The sequence below is a fragment of the Denticeps clupeoides genome, chromosome 18 (genome assembly GCF_900700375.1).
Source record: "Denticeps clupeoides chromosome 18, fDenClu1.1, whole genome shotgun sequence".
Taxonomy (NCBI): Eukaryota; Metazoa; Chordata; class Actinopteri; order Clupeiformes; family Denticipitidae; genus Denticeps; species Denticeps clupeoides.
In genome coordinates, this window is record NC_041724.1 from 9,020,379 (window position 1) to 9,041,650 (window position 21,272).

Here is a 21,272-nt window from a genome sequence, read left to right on the forward strand (position 1 = left end):
ATTTAGATAAATTAGCCGGGACGACTTTCTGTTACCTCATAGCTCACTTTCGGATTTTTACCATTTGTCTGGATTTGTAATTTCACTACTCGGTTAGCTTGGCCCGGACTACAGAGCTCACGAAGCACGGACTGACCTACGGTCCGGAAACAGAAGGCCTGTTGCGCGTTAAAACGAATCATCAGTGGTTCCTCCTGCCTTTCATTTGCAATCGAGCCGCACACATAAATCCCGGATATCTGTGTTTCTTCGGGCTGAAATAATTCCCAAGTCGTGCGTTAGATGTGTGCGTGGTGGAGCCTACAACCTCAGCACCGCCCTTCGCCAAACCTGAGCAGAGAACCCGAATGGGAGACGAGCAGCAACTGGAGCAGAAAGAGCCACTCGTGTCAGTTCACAGTTGGAGCCTTTTCCTTTTCTGCCTTTTTTTCCCTTCTTTTTCCTTTAACCAGGCAGAAACACAACAGAGCATTCGGACACACAAACTTTTTTTTTTTTTAGCACAGAGAACGTACCCACACAGCAATTAGGGCTGGAAAGGGAACGGATGGCATGAGATGTTGCTGATGCATAATTCACCTGCTCCGGGGTGTGTTTGCTCTTGGCTCCGTGAGAGTCTGTGCAAGGCACAATCTCTCTATTATTAAAATGTTAAATCCGTGCCTTGTTCGTGGATTGTTGCAATGGAATGGTGTGTGGAACGCAAAAATGTGCCATTTGATCTTACGGTGCTTTTGCTCAGATGAATCTCCCTGTTATGCAATGTTAAAAAACAAAAAAAAAAGATAAAAATTACTTATCAGAGCGAACACTTTAAATTGTCATTTCCTCTAAGTCAAACATGCAAGACCACGAATGACATATCATTTACCAGACAGCTGTATTCACTTGAGAAGAGGTTTTTGGTGTCTTTACGGTTTACCTTTATTACATGCATTTTTAAACATGAATATGTGTACTTTCAATCCAATTTTATGCACTTTTTATGTGCTTGTGCTCTATGTAACGTTTAAATTAAGTTCGTATGCCTTTACTATTGTCTTACAATGAGGTCCAGTTAGCTTTGCCCAAAATATGATCATTTTGTCCTTTTTGCTTTTAAACTGTATGTTTCTGAAAGTATTTGTTTCAATTCAACTTTAACTTTAATCTTTACTTCTACTTTAGTGAGGAATGTGTGAACTTTTGCTGACTTTGGCAGAAACTTTAACTGGTTAGTTAGCATAAAGTTACCATCAGTAATGCACTACATAAGGGACCAAACAACAAGGTACAAGCATGCAGGGTTTTTTTTTAATCCAAAGTCAAAAACTGATAATAACTTGGTGTATTGAATGATGTATAAACTGTATAAACTGATGTATAAATTGATCCAAGGCAAAAACCTCAGACAGGACATAAACTGAACAAAACTGAAGCCGCATGAACCAAAAGGGTTAAACAAAGAACACATTGACACCCAACATATGCAAAGCAACATGCACAGATGGTGACAGATGGAACCTTACAGTGTTGAAATGTGTGTATGGTTAAAACGAATAAACTGTAAATCAAGCAACATGCGTGTTGTGACTTGTATGAATATGATTGTATAAGTGACTGTAAATAAGAGTGTGCTGCAAATTAATCAGGCAGATAGGTGGAATGTCAAGTGAAGTGAAGTGATTGTGACAGCACAGCACAGAGGAAATGTGTCCTCTGCTTTTAACCATCACCCATGGTGAGCAGTGGGCAGCCATGACACCTTGGATGTTTGGGATTCGAACAAGCAACCTTCCTATTATGGGTCCGCTTCCTTATCTGCATGGCCACCACTGCTGCAATGTGGGAATGTGGGATCATACCACCATATGTGGATGTAGCCATCTCATAGTGGATGGCAGTGGTGAATTAGCAGGTAAAGAAGTTGACTCGTAGCTGAAGGGTAGCAGGTTCAAACCTTGAGCAAAACTTCCCCACACACTGCTCCCCGGGCGCCTTTAATGGCTGCCCGCTGATGGTTAAATGCAGAGGACACATTTCGTTTTGTCACCGTGTGCTGTGCTGCAGTTCTTCACAACCTTTTCACTTCCAACTGCAATTTTGTGATATGGTTAAGGCAGTATGAGTACTCACATCACGTACTCACCACCATACAGTCAACGCAGCAGCTCAGTGCCTGTGGTTCTCATTGGAGGCTTGCTGGAACATACGCATGCAAAAAAAAAAAAAAGGTAAATAAATCCTGAAGGTAGTGGGATGTTGAATAGTCACATTTCAGTCCCAATTTCTGAATATTTAATAATAGAAATAAAAATTTAAAAAATATTTCTTAAAAGATGTAGTTTCATGTTTGTTAACATTCTAACTAAATTCTAACTAAAATATATTGAACCTACTACTCAGCAAGCATTTCATGTTCAGTCTTTTTTCATAACTGATTCTGCCATGGTGACAGGAGGGAGAGGTGGGAAGACCAACTGAACTGTTTATTCAGAAATCAAGATACAAAAAAGGAATAAACCAGATGCAGAGTTTTGGCACAAATGAACAAAGCAAAAAGAAAAAAACTAAAAATTTCCATGGTATTTAATTACCATAATGTGTTGAGCTGGGACACTTGCTTTAAGGCCTAGATGGAAAAGTAATACTAAAAGGTTTTCATAAGACAGGTCAAGCTTCCGAACAGTGGCAGCCAACAATAATTAAATATCTGTAGCAAACTTTATATTCTGAAAACATTCCACACTTTTCTTCACTGTGCGGTTGTAGGCTTTTCTTGGTATGGCCTTCCCTTTACACCACTTGTGGTCTAATATTTCTATTAGTATTATTTTTAATAACAATATGAGTAAAGTAACATGATTATCCCTACGAGCTCCACGCCTGACCTGTAGGTGGCAGTAGCGTGCCATCCAGCGCCTCAGTTACAGCCAATGACGAGGAGGAACGCAGGTCACATGATTGACACAAGGAAGTCGTCCTTTTTGTCGGGCTTCAGCAGAGTGTTACCAGCGTCCTAACTGAGCTTTTTGTTTTAATAACTATATATATATTTTTTATTGCTTGCGAAACATGGACGGACACACGAGAACGTCGATGAACCCAACGACAGACGTGATCGCAGATTACAGAGGGTGAGACAGTCGCGTCTGAAATATAACTCTTCATTGTTTTCAAGGCACAATAAGCGGCCGAGTTGGAGACCTGAGCGTCTCATTCAGTCCTTTCAATATAAACGACCTTGATGTAAATTCTTTATTGTGTTCTCCGCCCCTTTTAGAAATGAGGGTGGCCTCGTGTCTGCACTGAAGATCCTGCTGTTTTTCACCCTGCTGATGGTCACCCTGCCCATCGGCTTGTACTTTGCATCGAAATCATATTTTGAAGGTAGTCTGTGCGAATGTTGTGGCATCGTGTTATTAATTAGTTGTGGACCTGATTTCACATCCTTTTTTGTTGCCCCCCCTCCCCCTGCAGGATCAATGAAGATGTCCAACACAGACAGCTACTTCTATGCCGCCATCGTGGCAGTGCTGGCGGTTCATGTGGTGCTGGCTCTGTTTGTGTATGTCGCCTGGAACGAAGGGTCTCCACCGAAGAGCAAAGGCAAGCATGACTAGAGCGGAGCGTTCCGGAGTCTCTTCCGGAGGCTGAGGAGGGGCTCGTTCGTGCCGCCGCGACTCTGCCCGCAGTCACTGCATCGCGAACCCAGACCTCCTGTCGGGTGGAGGCCATGCTGGTTTTTGGCAGGGTCGTATAAGTGAGATGCTTGATGGCTTTTTTTTTCAGTATAAACCCTACCCCAGAGCCCAAAAGATCTTGTGATTGTTACAGGAGGGGGGATTTGAGGAGGTTCCTAGTTAGTTAGCTGGTTCTGTTCCACCTGCTGACCATCTCGTGACCCAGGGTCCATGTGTTCTTTGAATTTATGTCCACCCCCTTTTTTTTTTCCTGTTATTTATTACTGCCTGTGCACAGAAGTTTATAAAATCACTTTAAATGTGAATGTATTGTCTCAGTGTGATTCTAAACGTTCCAGAAATCCCTGTTCCTGATGTAAGTAGATATCAGTAATGAATACAGAACTCTTAAATCTGCTTTTAGCAGCCACATGGGACAAAAGTACAAAATGTTTCTTCAGGTTAAATTTAAATGGTTTTGTAAATGATGAAACACCTTTTTTTTTTCGGATTGTCACAATTTTTTGGTTTTGTTTTGTTTGATGTGATCATTTGACAATGTGCTACTGCATTGTCTGCCCTGTACAAAACATTTAGTGAGAGCTTGGTTTGCTAGGCAGGATAACGACACTGTTGTAATATGTAATAAATAAAAGTCATGATTTCAAAGTCCAGCAAAACATTGGTTCTTATGGTTGTTAAGAAGATCGATAAAAATAATAAAAATTTCCATGCTGTCATACAATATCATGATCTTTAATATCCTTTTGGAGGATTCATTTGGTATATATAAGGGAGGGGAAATGCTTGATGTCACAGTGCAAGGCCGAAAGTTAGTTTTTCAAAATGAATACATTTTGCGAGTTTGAAAATGTACTTTAAAATAATATTCTCTTTAAAAAATAATCTTTAGACTGTGTAATGGGTATAAATTGACATGAGACCAAATTTTAAAGAGACTAGGGCTGTGTCAGCAAAACATTTTTTTAAGTCTTTCATTTGTATTTTAATGTGGAATGTAAAGAAATTATTTTAGTGTCCTGCATTAATAAAAAGTAAATGAACTCTGTAGAGAGTGCCGTGCTAGTTGTTTTTTGTTTTCTGGCTCCGTTTCATGACCTGTTTGCTGCTTTTATCCCCTAAATAACCACGGCCCTGCCCTCATAAATGAGAATTCCTTCAACTAGTGTTCAAGGTTCACCCAGATAACAAAACCTCCCGCTGACGTAGAGCAGTCTTGAGTTACCAAACAGTGGCATCTGATATCCCTCAGCAGGCGCGGCCATCGCGGAAAGCGGCTTCAGTCGGATGCGGCTTCCCTGCGAGCGAAATGCACAGGAGAGGGTTCTGCCGCCCGTGGCTATGGATATGGCTGCTGGCGTGGGCTGCCCACCGTACGAATGCCTCCTTGCTGTACTGGTCAGCCTACGTAACCATAGCAGATGGTAACCGGACCCTGGGCCCCTGCGAGTGTGGGCTGTACGGGCTGCACTCGCCCCTCAACTCGGCGCAAGGGCTGGTGGCCCTGCCCAGAAACGACCCTCTGGCGTGCAACGACACCGCCTTTGATGCCCCGGAGGAGCCGTGGATTGCCCTGGTCAAGCGGGGCGACTGTTTATACACGGACAAGATCGAGGCCGCCAAGAGCCAGAACGCTTCCGCCGTGGTCATCTACAACATCGACGGCACGGGCAACGAGACCAACGAAATGATGCACCCAGGTACGGTGTCCCCGTTCCGCCCTGCTTTGTCCTGCTGATCCCAGCGGAGAATGAACGCCCTGCGCCCTGCAGGCGGACACGGCGACCTTTAGCCGCGTTAATCAAACACATAAAAACACAAGCGCGTCTTCAAAGCCATAGTTCCAGTTCTAAGAATAAAAAAACAACTAAGAATATATTTTTTCCCCTCTTTTGTGAAAGGTGCAGTTTGTAAAACTACAACCGGTGGAGTCTAGGTGCCGGCCCCAGAGGCGCACAGCCTGCTTCGATCTGTGTAGAGACGCCGCTTATCTTAGAGGCAAACATTGACTCATTCCTGTCAAAAAAAGCTTTGTTCTTTGTCGCCTTTCGAAAAATGATGCTCCATATGATGCATGAAGTCTTTTATATTGTACGCTATGGGTGAGGAACGTGGCAGCGCGCGTCTGAGACTGGCACGAAGGGTTAAAGCGACGTTTCATCGAGAGAAACCTTCACCGGGCCGAGTGAGTCAGACCCTGAGCCGGTGAGGATTGAGTTAAAAGGACACCAGACGCAGGCGTCGGGGGAGTGGGACGGGTTGTCAGGCCTCGGCTACATATAATTACTTTACCCCCTTTTATTTTCCTGCCGACTGCACTGCTCACTGACAATAGGACGTTGCCTACGGTGTTACACTCTCAAATAATGTCATGAAGGCGGCTGTGACAGGGCTGGGTGAAGATCTCATTTTCAGGTTTTCTCACGATGACATTGACCGCAAAATTTGATTCAATTTCTAATTCCATTTTTATATCAGTATAAAAACCACTAGTTTATTTAGCCGTGGGCATAGAAACTGAAAAAAAATTGGGGCATGAATAGCTGCGCCAGGGGTAATATGTACATTCAGTCTGGTCAAGAAAGGGATGGAGGTTCTCTGGCAAAATCAAGATGATTGTAATGTACTGAGGAGGACTTTGTCCATCAGACTCTCAGTGGGGGCAGTGGTGGCCTAGTGGTTAAGGAAGCGGCCCCGTAATCAGAATCCCGGTCTGCCAAGGTGCCACTGAGGTGCCACTGAGCAAAGTACCGTCCCTGCACACTGCTCCCCGGGCGCCTGTCATGGCTACCCACTGCTCAACAAGGGTGATGGCTTAAATGCAGAGGACACATTTCATTGTGTCACCGTGTGCTGCAGTGTTTCCACAATGACAATCACTCGTTTTCATATTTTTCATCATATTTTATGTTGAGTAATAATTATGTAATAATTCTATTAAATTGTTTGCATTGTATATACACATAGTGTCATAAACACAATCTTATGGAATTATGTTGTGCAATATCATTTCTTGCAGAAACTGGTGACATTGTGGTCATCATGATTGGCAATGCGTTTGGTAAGGACATCAGTCACATGGTCATGAACGGGTCTAAAGTGTATATGAAGATTGAGAGGGGCAACCCCCGCGGTCTCCTGTCCAACCCCGTCTGGATCTGGATCATGTGCTTCATCTTCATCACCGTGACGGCCCTCACTCTGGGCTACTTCACCATCGTGTCCGTCCGACGGATCCACCAAATATGGAGGTTCAGGTGTGAACAGGTAAGACACGCCTGTGTGTACAGCTACTTTCACAAGTCTTTACTATAACAGACTGACATGTAGTTGATGCTGGAAGTATTTCAGGTATGGTCAGAACACAGCTGCTTCCTTATGGTATCTGCATTCATTACAGACAACACTTGTAGACTGTTATGAAAGAGGAGTGATTGCCATTGTGATTCGCAGCACAGCACATGGTGACACAACGAAATGTGTCCTCTGCTTTTAACCATCACCCTTGGTGAGCAGTGGGCAGCCATGACAGGCGCCCGGGGAGGTGTGTGGGGACTGTGCTTTGCTCAGTGTGACCTTGGCGGATCGGGATTCGAACCGGCAGCCTTCTTCCTTAACCGCTAGGCCACCACTGCACCAAAGCACTGTGTTATCGCACAGTTACAAATGAGAGGTTCATTTGTTGGACAGAGCTAACATTTTACAGCTGCTGATTTAAAGGACACACTTTTTCTGTACTCTAATGCCTTCTCATATCCAGAACTGAAGAGTGCTACAAGCTCTTAAATCTCGGATGATGGCGACATAACTATTTGCGAACGGCGGCCTTTATTCGCGAGTCTCATTTGCTCTCCAACTCTCCCTTTCTTAAAACCGAAATGTACTTTTTGTAGGTAAGGTGCCTGAACTTCAACATTAACACAACATCGAAGGTGTGGTCTTACAAAGGGACTTACATCATAGCACCTTAAAGATGCCATTCAAGCTTCAGATTTCACACTGGCGAGAACAATGCTATCCAGCCTTGGTGATTGGATGAAAGGAATCATTTTTACACATAGTAACACCGTCAGAGATTATATATTTTAACACAAACAGCCACTCATAAAAATGAATGTGCGAATGGTGGTGAGAAATTGCCGATAACTTGCCATGTTCGTGTTCTTCCAGACACATCTTAAGTCAGTTGCACAAAAAGCCATACAGAAGCTGAAAGTTCGGACCTTAAAGCGGGGAGATGAGGTACTGGCTTTGAGTTCATTTTCACCATTGGAAAAGGAGCCAGAACATCCTGGCTGTCTGTCTTCATGCTGTCTGCCTTCACTGGCAGGAGGTTGGATCAGAAGCTCATTCCTGCGCTGTGTGCATAGAGGGATACAAGGAAGGAGAAGTGGTGACGGTCCTGACGTGCAGGTGTGTGGTGTAATTGTTCCCATTCTTAATGCAGTCACATTCGGCTGGCAAATGCATTGCTGGTTTGTCAGATAGAAATTCAATTCTGTATCATTTTGTCTCGGTGTTGTCAACATTTTTGGAACTGTACAGTACAGTTCCGAATTGGCTATATCCAGATCCAATCCTGTTCAGTAAGCAGGAAGTGAAGGAATCTGTGTCCCGTAAATTATTACTGTGGGAAGATAGGGGGCACGGGAAATAATACATGTAGAATTTTGCATATACAGCGCGTGGCAATACTTTTTTTGACGGTGACAGTTGTAATATCCGATTGTGTTCTGCATCTGCGAAACACGCTCTTGTTTATATTAAAACTATTTTACCATCCTGTTTTTTTGTGTTTTTTATTTTTAACATGATGGTAAACTTTAGTCGGTCATTCCTTATCTCCGCTGTCTCTGGAAAGTTTGGGTGTGTGGTTTCTTTCTCCCAGCTCAGCTGATAGTAGGCAGCAGATAAGGTTACCTATTGTAAGAGGGAGATAAAGTTTTTTTTTTTTTTTAAATATATGCCTCCCTCCCCTTTCTTTTCGGAACTGTCTTACACACTTTAAAGTGTGTGTGGCATTGTTTCATTCCTCATGTCGTTTCGTTCTTCTTTTAAATCTCTTCAGTGTTGAATGTGACTATTAATACAGTGCATGGCTCAGCAGAGCAGGCAGGGCCAGCTTTTTTTATTTATTACTACTTTAATTTTATTGTCTACTTCATTGTTTTATGGTGTCAGAGAAACCTAAAAAAAAAACATTTCTTCCTCCTGAAGTCACTTCTTTCATAAGAGCTGCATCGAGCCATGGCTGCTGGAACACCGGACGTGCCCAATGTGCAAAAGTGACATACTGGGAGCTAAGGTCAGCCACTCACCCAAAGTCTTTGAAGAAATGTCACCTGTCCTGCGTTGTGTGGCCTTTATTGTTGTCCTTGTTGTTTCTCTCGGTCTATAAGTTGGTGGACGAGGAGGCCACCTCGAGGCCACCAGCTCCACCACTAGATGTCAGGTTTTGCCCAGACTCTGGTTCAAGCTTGTGGGTGGGGACTCTGGATGACACTGTACCTTCTCGACCAGAACAGGACACTCAGGAGAGTGAGTGAGCATTTATCTATTGGCAAGTTACTGAGGATTCCTGCATAATAATGTAGAATTATCATTGTTATTCTTTTGCCTCATGACAGATGCAGAACCTACTCCTCATCTAACCCAGACCAAGGAGCGCTCTCACGACAACCCAGCGTTTGAGGAAGATATGACCAACACAGTAAAGAAATAATACAGATTATATCAATTATAATTTCACTATGATGTGGATGATGACAAAAATATGATGGACCTGTCTACAATCAGATGTTTATAAGTTCCTACAGTATCCTAAATCTAGCTGAAAGCACCTTGTTTTGAATTTCCAATTTTATCACATGAATTATTTTTTATTATTTAAAAGAATCTACAGATTCTGAGAATCTAGCGTTGACCTGTACAGATCCACGGAGCACTTGAGCCGAAGCACTTGTACAATGTGAAAATCAGAAAAGAAATAAAACAACAAGAAAGTGTTTCCTAATCCTCCAAGTCACTTCATGGACTGAGACTTTTATGCAGGCTGGAGCACTGGCTTCCTCCGCAGCGTATTTGCAGTTCTGAAATATACTTAAACATGAGAACCCTGACACCTTGCCCATATGCAGTGTTAATTTTAAAGCACGAGCATCCCTGACTCCGCCTCTTTACCATATTTACTTGCAGCCTGGGCCATTTCCCGGCGCCTTAACCGCGTGGAAATCAATACAGTTAACGGCATTTCTGTTCATGGCTGGCTCAGGTGACACTGCGGGAGAAGAGGCTCCGTGTTCGTGCTTCTTCGCTGTCGGTGGGATAATTATAAACCACGAGAGCAGATCTTTTGAAGTGCTGGTATGGGACTAAGAAATGTTTCAGGCTCCCAGCTGGACAGTTATTCTAATACGTATCTTCAGTTTGTTGAACATATAACACTGGTTGCTTCCTTCCAGACTGAAGTATCTTTACGTAAATCCTAAAAATCAGAGACCCACACACCCAGACGTAGCCTAAGGGAGGCTGGGCTGTAGAGCTCTTTAACTTACAGGGAATCACATTATGGTTCCCCTAATGCACAAAAATGCTGAAAGGAACAGCAACATCCGACTGCCCTGATGCATTTTCCTGGCAGATACACTTATTTAATGGTGACTGATGTTTCTGACACATGCTAGAAAAATGTACACACACACACACACACACACACACACACAGACTGTAAACAGACACAGTGTCCACGCTGCTGGGAATTTATCTGGCATCCAAGAGCTTCTATTTGAGTTCGTCAGGGACTTCCTGGCAACCTTATTCATCAGTTGTCTAAGGCCATGCCCATGCTATCTATCTATCTATCTATCTATCTATCTATCTATCTATCTATCTATCTATCTATCTATCTATCTATCTATCTATCTATCTATCTATCTATCTATCTATCTATCTATCTATCTATCTATCTATCTATCTATCTATCTGTTTATCTATCTATCTATCTATACAAGCAATACTCTCTATAAAGCTTCATAGCTGTCTAGTTCTCTACTAGGTTGTTTCAATGACATCTCAATGCAAAGTGATAGGATTGCGGTCATTTTTCACAATTCAGAAAATTAATAGAATGTAACACTGATCATAACTTATACAGACATTTTTATTAATAAAAAATCTCAGCAACGGTCTGACTTCAAACTGTCACTTTATCAAAAAAAAACAAAAAAGTCCATGAGTAATCTATAGAGGACACATTGTGACGCCATGACCTCAAAACTCAAATCCCGGTTCGAATCAGCACCCAGGATTTTCCCCGGCACTGACATGGATTAAGTGGTTATGTGTATATGGTATAGTGGTTATGTATAGTGAGTGAGGGATCTATGGAAAATTCCGTAATGCATTGTTGAACCTTTGATATAAGTTTCTAAGTTTTATGATTACTGAACCATTTGAAATGAACAACATGTTGCATAAATTTGATGATGTAGCTCATGATGTATCTTTAATTCGGAAATGCATTAAATTGTTCTTTTTTTCTTGAGATTCATAAGTCATTCGAACAGAGGCAAACAAATGCCTGCGAAAGGAGTCAGATCTTTAGATCGTCTATTCTGGGCTTTGGGCTCATGTGCTTGGCTGAGTGATTCAGTCTAGATAGATTAGGTGACCCAGGAGCAGAACCTGAGCCCTTATTCACCCTCAGGTCACGTTCCTCTGGTTTACTGTTCCTCTCCATGGCCAAGTTGTCCTTGTTTTGCTTACTAGCTGCTTTGCTGTTGTATGGTTGAAACGTTGAGACTGTCTCGTCCAGTGCAGACAGATTATAGGCTGGAGGTGAGGGGTACGAGGTCGGGGCAGCATGTTGCTCATGGAAGTAGCTGTAACTAGGAACAAAAGTCTCAGCGACCTTGTTCTGGTCTTTGCTGGGCATCTTGGACAACAGCTTAGACCTTCTGTACCGAATGCCCTGGTGGCACTTGTTGAAGCCAAGGTGGTACATCTCCACAAGGTTGAGCAGAAGAGACAGACAGGCCACAGCGAGCATAAAGAGGATGAATATGGTCTTCTCTGTGGGTCTGGAGATATAGCAGTTCACCCGGTTGGGGCACGGAAAATGGTCACACGTATAGAGGGGTTTGAGCTCAAAGCCATACAGGAAATACTGCACCAAAATGAAGGCCACCTCAAACAAGGTCTTGAAGATGATGTTTAAGACGTACGTCCGCAAGAGAGCCCCTTGCAGACGAATGTGACCTTGCTCATCCCGTACTGAGACCTCCTTCACCTTTGCGTCCAGTATTAGAGGCTTTATGTCTCCATCTTGGTTTGCCTTCTTGTGCGTGTCCTTCTGCTTCTCCTCCATGCGCACCAGGTGCAGAATATGGCCCAGGTAAATGAGTGAAGGTGTGGAAACGAAGATGATCTGGAGCACCCAGAACCGAATGTGCGAGATGGGGAAGGTCTTGTCGTAGCAAACGTTCTCGCATCCAGGTTGCTTGGTGTCGCAGGTGAAGCCCGACTGCTCATCCCCCCATACCTTCTCGGCGGCGGTCCCTAGCACAAGGATGCGAAAGATGAAGAGGACGGTCAGCCAGACTTTGCCCACAACAGTGGAATGCTCCTGGGCGCTCTCCAGCAGTTTTCCCAGCAAGCTCCAGTCTCCCATTGCAGTTTATGAATGTGCCTGGGCCTGTTGCCAAACACAAAGTCATTACAAATTACATTTCAGATTTACACCAAATTAGTAAAACTTTACTATGAAACTATGCATGACTTTAGCAAGTGAAGGTGAAATAGACAAAAAAAAAAAAACAACTTGTCAAGAAAGCTCAGGGAAACCAGCACATTGATTCATACACAGTAGGGACTGTAAGAGTGTCATCTTGTCACCCATCCAGCTGATGGCTGAAAATGAGAAGACAGAGAGAACGAAGGCCGAGAGTTCTGGAAACTGACGAGTGTCTCCGAAGCACATCTGCATCTCCCAGTTCCATTTCTGACTTTATCTGGTTACCATGGGTGCCATAATCATAACATTGTCCAGACCCACAGGACGATTCATGTTCCAGCTCCATGGAAACGCCATGGTAAGCAGGGATCCCACAGTGACACATGAGCTGAGAGAAGAATGGGGAACAGGGGAGGAAAACTAACATGACATCTTACTGAGAGGGTTAGACATTTGTAAATTCATCTTTAAGATTTATACAAGCAGGAAAAAACAAGCATTTTACTATGATGAAACATCAAGACTTATATTGTTCTGTAATACAAATCGACCAAAAATGTGAATATTACATTTGTTAAAGTTAAAGAGGACAGATTCCTTTAATTAATTACATTTTTACAGTTTATGTGTAGAAGTCTCTCGTTTCTTACTTGCTGGAATTCCTCCTGCTAGTCAAGCAAAAGACTTGAAATTCTGCTCTATTGACATCTATTCACAAATGTTCACTGACGGTTGGCCTTTTTGGGCATCTCACAGTGTATTTTAAGACGTTCTTCTGACAATCTTATTCCATCACCCGACATCTTTTAAACTTTTTTTGTACAGATAAATTTGCTGGTATTTATTTGAATGCACAGTAGTTAGCGAGGCCTTCATCTCCTGCACATTGTGTACCTTTGCATACTGCAGCCAAACGGTTCTCTCCCTGAAGGTCCTTTTGTTCCTTCACGTGCCTGCGTAGCAGTGTAGCTCTTACTTCCAGACTTCCAGACTCAACCTGACCTGACAGTTCAAACCGAGAAAACTGCTGCGTGGAAATGTTGGCGGTGAACGCGTAGCTTTCTCCTGCTTTCAGTTCATCTTCTGCTCATTTAACCGTGCGGCAGCAACAATCGACTGAAAGAAGATTCCCAGCGTCTTAAAAGTCTCTTCATTTATACGGTCAATGCGCTAGTAAAGTGAGGAAAAGCAGGAGAAATGCAGCTAATAATGCGTGGAGCGCTAACGTGGCTGTGGTGGAAGATTAGTCGCAGATGAGGAGATCCTCTCAGGGCTTCTCTGCGTTTGCGTCCAAGTAAAGTCCAGCTCTGCAGCCAGACAGCGGGACGCATTTTCATTCAAGTTCAGGTTGTTTCAACGGTCGGTGCGCTGGCATCTCTTTGATGTGTCGTTTCTGGGAATCCGTGCTACAGAAGAGAAATAAGTTGTGCTTTGTTTGACAGGCTTTGTTCTCTCCCAAACTCTTGAGAAAAAGAAGAAGAAAAAAAACGCCAACAAGAAAAATCTTTTATTCATTAGGTCCGCACAGACCTGTCTGTTCACATGGGTCGGTAATACATCTCTGTAGGGTAAAGGTCAGCTCTCCACTCTTTGTGTATTTTGTCAAAGGGAAAGACTGTAGCATAAATTTAGGGGTTTGAAATGTGACGGCTGTTCTTTCGACAGAACGTTCGTTTCCCCTGGTCTGTGAAAGATGGACGGCCAATCGATATGCTGGAACGACATTTGATTATTAGTTTTTTGGGGGTTTTTTTTTTAGGAGAAATGCCTAATTGGAGCTCGCAACAATGCAGAACTATCCCATTTCAGCCGAACCTCAGAGGAAGCTTGTGCAGCACGATCACTGGAAGCAGCAAACAGTCCTTTAAAGTGACAGCGCTCGCTGAAGGCAAGAAATGCTTCGTTTGGTCCGCTCAATAGGAAAACATTATCTTGGGGTATTTTTTCCCCCCCTTTCTTCTCTTTGATATTTGATGCGCTCAACAGAAAGGCATTTACAGAAACACTTACTCTTCTGAATGTTTCTAGCCAATGTGTAACATTTGGGTGCCGAAGCTTAATAAAGCTTCTAAAAGCTGTGTGAACAAATGAAAATAGAGCCATTCGAGCCCTCATCTCAGACACTCACCTCATCGGCGCCCACATCTCCAACGGTTGTTTCTTTATAGCAAGCGCATGTCCGTTTGGGCCAGACAGCCACCCTGAGGAATGGGAAGGACAGATCTTTGGCATCCAGGGCAAGCCGGAGCTATAGAGAAATGAATGGGACGAGTCTCTTGGCCATCGGCCTGTCCAGCTCCGCAAACGCCAGTGGACTTTCCTGCCTCACAGCGCCGTCACACAGAAAGACTCATCAGCTGGACACGTTGTGCCCTCCCCCGCCTGCCCGGGGTTAAATTTGGCACCAGTCACGCTCCCTAATGTAAACTGTGGAGGCCACAAGCCACTCGGAACCGTGAGCGACAGGTGAACTGTCCAATGCTCGGAACCTCAGGCAGGACTATATATAGCGCTGGGGGGTCTCTCCTATCACGGCAGGGCATGGACCTGCACAGATATTTGGGCTCCAAAGCCTTCCAGCTGCTTACACCCAACATTTTCCCTTCTCTGTGACAAAATGATGAAATGCATATGGTGAAGTCTGATGGAATCTGAAATTTGGCTCTCTGAGGGTCCTTCTGCCCCAAAGTGCACGAAGGAAAACTTTAAAGGTGCAAATCAATTTTCGTTAGTGTCATAACCAAACAGAGCCAAACAACATTCAAATCATACTTGATCTTTATTCTCTGCTATACAATAAATTATGAATAGTATATACACATTTAGTCTGGAATATGCTTCAAGTTTATACATATGAAATTACCGCACAATCATACATGATTAACATCATTGCAGAAATCTCTCTCTGGATTGCAATGACAATATTAAAATAGATTTATTTCTACATTTTCCCTCACTGGTAGGGCCATTTGATTGTGTGACTCGTAGCACTTCACATAGGAGAGAGAGTTTAGTGGACATTAAGAATCAAGAATTCAATGTGATGTAGAGATTTCAGAGTAGATTATAAGCACTTTGAAAATAAACTTTCAAATTTCCATTCAAAATAGACAAACCAAGCAAGAATGTGTTCCGCCAGCTACAAATCATTATTTTGAGATAGCACTGGATCATACCAGAACAATGGAACTGAGTATAAAAAGAAAATACTACATCAAATTTGAAATGTCATTATGGATTGGACTAAAAAAAAAAAGTAGAGAAGAGAAAATACAAGCTTGTAAAACCATAACTTGGCCTTGGAGAAGAATAAGGCAAATCCACCTTTGTACTGCTTCTACTTCGGCAGTATACGGTATATAATGTAGTACAGAAAAAAAAAACGGCTGAGTCATAGAACGATCTGTCACATGACTCGCGTGGCCTCTGGACTTTTTCTCATCAGACGTTAAACAAATATTACACTTATATTATCAATATATTTGTCTGTCTATTTAGGTCAAACATATTTTAACCATTTTAGAGTTGAATAAATAAATAAATGCACACTATTACCCATCAACCCCTTTTTTTTTTTTTACAAGAGATCGTTTTGTCTTCTTGCACAGCTAAAATTCTGAACAACCTTTAAAAGTTTCTCTTAAGAGTGAAAACTCGTTCAATCCTTTGCTGTCAACACACACACACACACACACATAGTCGTATCTGTGCTTTCACTTTTTCATGAAATCTTGCTTTGATCCTTCATGCTGATGTGCAGTTCCATTTCTCAGGAGCCACTTGAGGAAAAATGTTGCATCTCAGTCTTTTCGCGGCCTCGGCTCTTACCTCTGTAAGATTCACGGTGAGTCATTGTGAATGGTTGCAGTAAGCGGCAGTTACAATCGGGCTCCTATCGGTGGGTCAGACGGACGAACACATACGTGATGGAATTACTTTGACTCGTAATCCAAGCTGATTAGTGCTGATTGGTTAGGGACCTTCATGGCGAAGGAATGTTAGAACGCAACCGTGCTCCTTCCTAGCGAGTTCACCCTTGAAAGAGCGATTTGATTTGATTGGGCTCATTCACCTTGTAGAGGAACTTGTTGCTGATCCAAGCTCCTCTGGGTTCTGGGTTGGAGTCCTGGCAGGATCTGGCACAGGCTTTGCCCACCAAGTACAGAACCTCTGCAATGTTGAGAAGAACGCAAACTCCTGAGACGGCCAGCATGAAGACGGTGAAGATGGTCTTCTCTGTGGGCCGAGACACAAAGCAGTCTACGGTGTTTGGGCAGGGGTACGAATCACACTTGACCAATCGCACCATCTTGAATCCTGGGTAGATCAAATAGAAGATGTACAAGAAAGCCACCTCAAAGATTATCCGGAAGATGATGCTGATCATGTAGGTCCACCACAAGCCCCCAGTGATCTTGAACTTCTGAGTCTTGACCTGCTCCAGGTCCTTTGCGCCTCCCCGACCTGACAATTTGAGAATCTTCTGGTCAATATGACGTCGATGCGCAACGTGCATTGCAACCAGCAAGGCAGGAGTTGACACCAAAATGAGTTGCAAGGCCCACAGGCGAATGTGTGAAATGGGGAAGAACTGGTCGTAGCAGACGCTGTTGCAGCCGGGCTGCTGCGTGTTGCACGTGAATTGCGATTTCTCATCACCCCACACGCTCTCTGCCGCCACCACGAGCACCAGGATGCGGAAGATGAAGATCACCGAGAGCCAGATGCGTCCGATGCCAGTTGAGTGCCTGTTTACACCGCTTACAACAGTATAAAAGGACGCCCAATTCATTTTTGAATCCAGGTCTGGAGAGAAAACAGCCAAAATAAGTACAAATATACACACAGACTCCATGATGCTAACTATTTTATCAAGCAAGGACTGTTCAAATTTTACACAAAACTTAAAAAAGGAATAAGCGTTACATCTAGCTGCTTTAAAACGATGAGTTTACCAGGCTAAGCCGGACATGTGAGTAGAGCGCCGGCTCCCGAATGTCTGAAGCCCAGGTGTATGGCACACATCGAGGCATTTAAGCAGCAAACCGAGACAGCAGCCAAAACCAACCCAACCTCCATTTATGAGCCTGGGCGATGGCTTCGCACGTTGACGTCACACGCGACACAATGCACCAACACCAATGGCTGGAGGTTGGCCGATCCACGTGACATCTGCCAATCACATATATTCACCAGATCACAGGCCACCTATTCAGGTATTTTCTGGTTTTAATACAGGTCAGATCACAAGCTGCATATGACCCAATTTAGGGACATACCTCCATAGGTCTTGAAGGCCAACTATTAACTGAAATACTAGAATTCTGAAAAATAAGCATGGAGAAAAAGAGAATTTTACCTTCAGTTGAGGTGGTATGTGAACGTGCCGAGAATAAAGACACGTAAGCTTGGCTAAATGACCTGGAGGCTCAGCTGACAACCCCATGCCTTTGAAAAATGCTAATGAAGAACCCTGACACTAGCCACTGCCCTGCACCATACAAGTCATATGCTCTTGTACAAACTATTTACATACAATGGGAGCCTTCACTGGACCCAACAAGACTCTTTAGAATTCAGATCAAACGCCTCAATTTCCGCCTACCCCGAGCAAAAGAAAGAATCTGTGTGGTCACAAAAAGGCCTCGGCAAACATTATCCATTGTGTGGCCAAGGACGTGATGGGTGATTCTGACCTAAACTGCAGCACAATCAATCACTGGACAGAAAACTTTGAAACTCTTTCATTTATTCTGAGACAAAAATTTGTAGTTTAACCGGAAAAAAAGGTATTAACAAGCAAGAAAGGATTTATAGCTTAGGCAAAAAAAAAGAGTATTTGCAAGAGGTCATGATTTTTTTTCACTACCGTGTGTGTAAGAAAAAAAAAAGTGTCGTTGCTGAGACCTGACGCATGCAGACCTGAGAGAATGCCTCACTGCATTTTTCAGAGAAATGACTTGTGGGCCCTTCCAAGCCCTGTGACATCAAATCTGTGTCTGCTGCCGTAAGGAATCCTCCGCGTTCTGCCGGCCGCCTCAGTCGAGAATGACCAGCTCAGCACGCCCCCTTTTTGGGAAGTGCAGCACAAAAGATTTACAGTACGGGTGGCACTGAACCAGCGGCAACAAAGCAGCCGTTTGTGCTTCCCGGGGGCCCGAGCAGCTTTGGATGCACGCACTTCCCTCACACGTACTGTACCTGTGCACAAGCGGCGCATGATGTGCTACTATAGCCACTGAGCCTGTTCAGTGACATCATTGTCTGGGTTTTCTAAAATAGCTCTCACACCAGAATTCCAGTGTCCAATTCCATGTACAGATGGAATGGCTAATCTGGAGACTCAGGACCATTCCCAGTGTGCCCAGGAAAAGCATACATTGCTAATGATATGCACAAACAAGGGAAAATAAATTGTGTAAGAAGTGGTTCATTGGCAGTGCATGACTGAATTAACCTGGTAACGATCCTGGCAGACACGTACAGAAGTTTATTAACCAGTGAATCTGAAGACGTCCTTAGGCCGCTTCCCAAACAGCCTCCCACACACACTCAGAGGAACCAGATTGATCAGAGGGGTCCCCTCGTCTACAAGATACACTACTCACAATAGGTTAGGAATATTGTTATTTACACAAGTGCTTTTCCTATTTGCTCTGAATGAGCAAATAGGATATTACTACTAATGTATGAGAAGACACGCCATTTTCATTAGTTTAATAATTATTACCCCAAAAATTCTGACAATAACAGGGATAAAGATTTACAGTACGGGTGGCACTGAACCAAATAACAAAAATTGACAATGTCAGTAGCGGGCGTTTCCACCATTTGCCGCAATGTCAGCTTGACAGCAACGTCTCATGCTCCTCACTAGCCATGTGATGTTGCTCTGCATTCCACTCTTCCACAAGTGCTACATGCAGTTCTGCCAGGTCACATGGGGGTGGGATACGATCACTCGGTCTCTGCTACTACTGGTCCCAGACGTGCTCTATGGGGTTCGGGTCGGGGGACATTGATGGCCAGACCATATGAGGCACTCCAACTTCCTGAAGTTGAGCTGTGACAATTCTGCCACGATGTGGTGGAGCATTATCATCCATGAACAGAAATTTGGGGGTGTGCTGGTGGAATTGGGGGATGATGATGGGTTCTATGATGTCTCTGAGGTAAGAACGTGCAGTGACTGAGCCATGTACGATAACCAAATCTGTTTTGCTCTGACTGGTGATGTCTGCCCATACTGCTCCACCTCCTCCACCAAAGCAAACCCTGAGGACCATGTTGACCTCAGTGTATCGCTCACGTCACCTTCTCCAGCAACGCTGACGCAACACTCATCAGTGAACAGGACTGTAGACCACTGCTGCATTGTCCAGGTCACATGGTCTTGTGCCCTCTCCAAACGATCACGCCGGTGTCTTGGTATCAGTGGAGTCACCTGCAACGTCGTCTGGCATTCAAGCCAAAGCGGAAACTGGAAACCCTAGTACCCTCGTAAACAGGCCTGCAGCTGAATGCATAGGTCATTAGGTACTGGTCATCATTGTGGTCTGTCACTCCTGGGTCTGCCAGTAGTTCTGTGTCTTGATGCAAGTCTGCTGAGACACACCAAGTTCACAAGCAACATCTGACTGCCTGCCACTGCTCGTCCGTTAAGTGATGTTGTGTGTTCATGGCTGTGTTACGTCCCTGGACGTACGCTCCCACGTGTTCTGTGTGGCTGGCTGTGTTTTTGTGTCGTGTATTTCTTAGGTTGACTTCATGGGAGGAGTTGAAGCCTACCAGCTCCACCTAAAATCTGCCTATTGGTCACCTTGACCTATATAAAGAGACTTCAGATGGTGTTCGGGGGTCCTCAGGGTCTGCTAGGCCCTTACTCTTTTGAGAGGTCCCCAGGGTCCACGGAGATCTGCAAGGAGCTCCGTTGGGGATCTCATTCATATTTCTTGTTGCTTTGTGTGATAGACCCTTTGTTGTTTGCCTGTGTTAGCCCTTTAGCTTTATGTGTCCTTTTGGTTAACCTTTGTGCATGTTTGAGTTATCCCTGCTGGACCACCCCTTCCTTTAGGCTGTACTGATGTTGGTTAGCTGTGCTGAGTCCGCTGTTTTATTGTACCTGTTAGCTCAGTGTAAATAAAAGCACTGTTTGTATGCTTTGTTTGGTTGTGTGTGTAACAGTGGACCTCCTCCTCTCCACACCCTTGTCACGTTTCATAGACCCCTAGCTCAGGTTAGGATCATGAAGGCTGTTTGAATGATGAATTTGGAATGACTTACTTACATGTAGAATTCTGCATTTAAAAAACATGAAATAACAAAAGGAAATAATAGAATACCATCTAAAAGATATCCCCAAGAAATACAGGGAACACATGATAACATTATTACAATCAATCCATATAAGGTCTAAGAGTTTGCTTTTCTATTAATATACAATGCCTCTTCCCTGGTGGGTACAAGGTGCCAACTTTAACAGGCAGGCAGACCCCGCAAGACAAATGCTTGAGAGGACCGTTTGTTGGCTCGAAAATCCATGACCAGCCCATTCTCTACTGCAGCAGAGCTTCATGAGACCTGGTCACCTGAAGACCTGAAGACAGAAAATTTGACCGTTCTGTCTTGATTAAATGATAAATCTTTTTTCAGTGAAACGAATTCATTTCAATGCATTAAACATCATTTGGTAGGGTTTTAGCTTTTTGTATGAGCTATTTCTAACACCAAATGATTAATTAAACGCCAGGTTAATAGCAGGTGTTTCTACAAAGTAGATAAGCGACAAGACTTTTGTCAGGGGCTGTAGTAGGTGTTTGGAGATCTAAGACTTTGAGCCAAATTTCTACTTAGTTGAG

The 21,272-nt window shown here is 43.7% G+C and overlaps 4 protein-coding genes across 6 annotated transcripts; 2 read left to right on the forward strand and 2 right to left on the reverse strand.

Annotated features, from left to right (window-relative positions):
* The first annotated feature begins 2,911 nt into the window (after positions 1 to 2,911).
* On the forward strand, positions 2,912 to 4,342 carry LOC114767788 (vacuolar ATPase assembly integral membrane protein vma21-like). The gene is made up of 3 exons (XM_028959502.1): positions 2,912 to 3,116; positions 3,263 to 3,369; positions 3,460 to 4,342. Exons 1-3 carry the CDS (start codon positions 3,055 to 3,057, stop codon positions 3,600 to 3,602), a joined length of 312 nt encoding a protein of 103 aa, XP_028815335.1. The 5' UTR covers positions 2,912 to 3,054; the 3' UTR covers positions 3,603 to 4,342.
* Positions 4,343 to 4,951: 609 nt separating this feature from the next.
* LOC114767785 (E3 ubiquitin-protein ligase RNF128-like) lies at positions 4,952 to 9,795 on the forward strand. The gene is made up of 7 exons (XM_028959498.1): positions 4,952 to 5,383; positions 6,703 to 6,950; positions 7,854 to 7,925; positions 8,014 to 8,096; positions 8,901 to 8,988; positions 9,083 to 9,221; positions 9,311 to 9,795. Exons 1-7 carry the CDS (start codon positions 4,993 to 4,995, stop codon positions 9,403 to 9,405), a joined length of 1,116 nt encoding a protein of 371 aa, XP_028815331.1. The 5' UTR covers positions 4,952 to 4,992; the 3' UTR covers positions 9,406 to 9,795.
* A 1,029-nt stretch (positions 9,796 to 10,824) lies between these two features.
* On the reverse strand, positions 10,825 to 14,766 carry LOC114767786 (gap junction alpha-3 protein-like). 2 transcript variants are annotated; one of them, XM_028959500.1, is made up of 2 exons: positions 14,543 to 14,766; positions 10,825 to 12,375 (listed from the first exon to the last, which is right to left on the reverse strand). In XM_028959500.1, the coding sequence occupies exon 2, from the start codon at positions 12,349 to 12,351 to the stop codon at positions 11,275 to 11,277; it is 1,077 nt and encodes a 358-aa protein (XP_028815333.1). In that variant the 5' UTR covers positions 12,352 to 12,375; positions 14,543 to 14,766; the 3' UTR covers positions 10,825 to 11,274. The 2 variants fall into 2 exon arrangements, with proteins under 2 accessions (XP_028815333.1, XP_028815332.1); XM_028959499.1 differs by having other exon boundaries at positions 10,825 to 12,378.
* Positions 14,767 to 15,361: 595 nt separating this feature from the next.
* On the reverse strand, positions 15,362 to 17,858 carry LOC114768092 (gap junction beta-1 protein-like). 2 transcript variants are annotated; one of them, XM_028960193.1, is made up of 3 exons: positions 17,774 to 17,814; positions 17,370 to 17,586; positions 15,362 to 17,220 (listed from the first exon to the last, which is right to left on the reverse strand). In XM_028960193.1, the coding sequence occupies exon 3, from the start codon at positions 17,204 to 17,206 to the stop codon at positions 16,445 to 16,447; it is 762 nt and encodes a 253-aa protein (XP_028816026.1). In that variant the 5' UTR covers positions 17,207 to 17,220; positions 17,370 to 17,586; positions 17,774 to 17,814; the 3' UTR covers positions 15,362 to 16,444. The 2 variants fall into 2 exon arrangements, with proteins under 2 accessions (XP_028816026.1, XP_028816027.1); XM_028960194.1 differs by lacking the exon at positions 17,370 to 17,586 and having other exon boundaries at positions 17,774 to 17,858.
* Positions 17,859 to 21,272: the final 3,414 nt, after the last annotated feature.

What these genes read in the sequence shown, in the direction of transcription:
- LOC114767788 (XM_028959502.1), top strand. Translation starts at nt 3,055, where the DNA reads ATGGACGGACACACGAGAACGTCGATGAACCCAACGACAGACGTGATC. An exon ending in GTGATCGCAGATTACAGAGG is followed by an intron (nt 3,117 to 3,262) that starts GTGAGACAGTCG and finishes CGCCCCTTTTAG; the next exon opens with AAATGAGGGTGGCCTCGTGT. An exon ending in ATCGAAATCATATTTTGAAG is followed by an intron (nt 3,370 to 3,459) that starts GTAGTCTGTGCG and finishes CTCCCCCTGCAG; the next exon opens with GATCAATGAAGATGTCCAAC.
- LOC114767785 (XM_028959498.1), top strand. Translation starts at nt 4,993, where the DNA reads ATGCACAGGAGAGGGTTCTGCCGCCCGTGGCTATGGATATGGCTGCTG. An exon ending in CCTTAAAGCGGGGAGATGAG is followed by an intron (nt 7,926 to 8,013) that starts GTACTGGCTTTG and finishes CTTCACTGGCAG; the next exon opens with GAGGTTGGATCAGAAGCTCA. An exon ending in GTGACGGTCCTGACGTGCAG is followed by an intron (nt 8,097 to 8,900) that starts GTGTGTGGTGTA and finishes TTCCTCCTGAAG; the next exon opens with TCACTTCTTTCATAAGAGCT.
- LOC114767786 (XM_028959500.1), bottom strand. Translation starts at nt 12,351, where the DNA reads ATGGGAGACTGGAGCTTGCTGGGAAAACTGCTGGAGAGCGCCCAGGAG.
- LOC114768092 (XM_028960194.1), bottom strand. Translation starts at nt 17,206, where the DNA reads ATGAATTGGGCGTCCTTTTATACTGTTGTAAGCGGTGTAAACAGGCAC.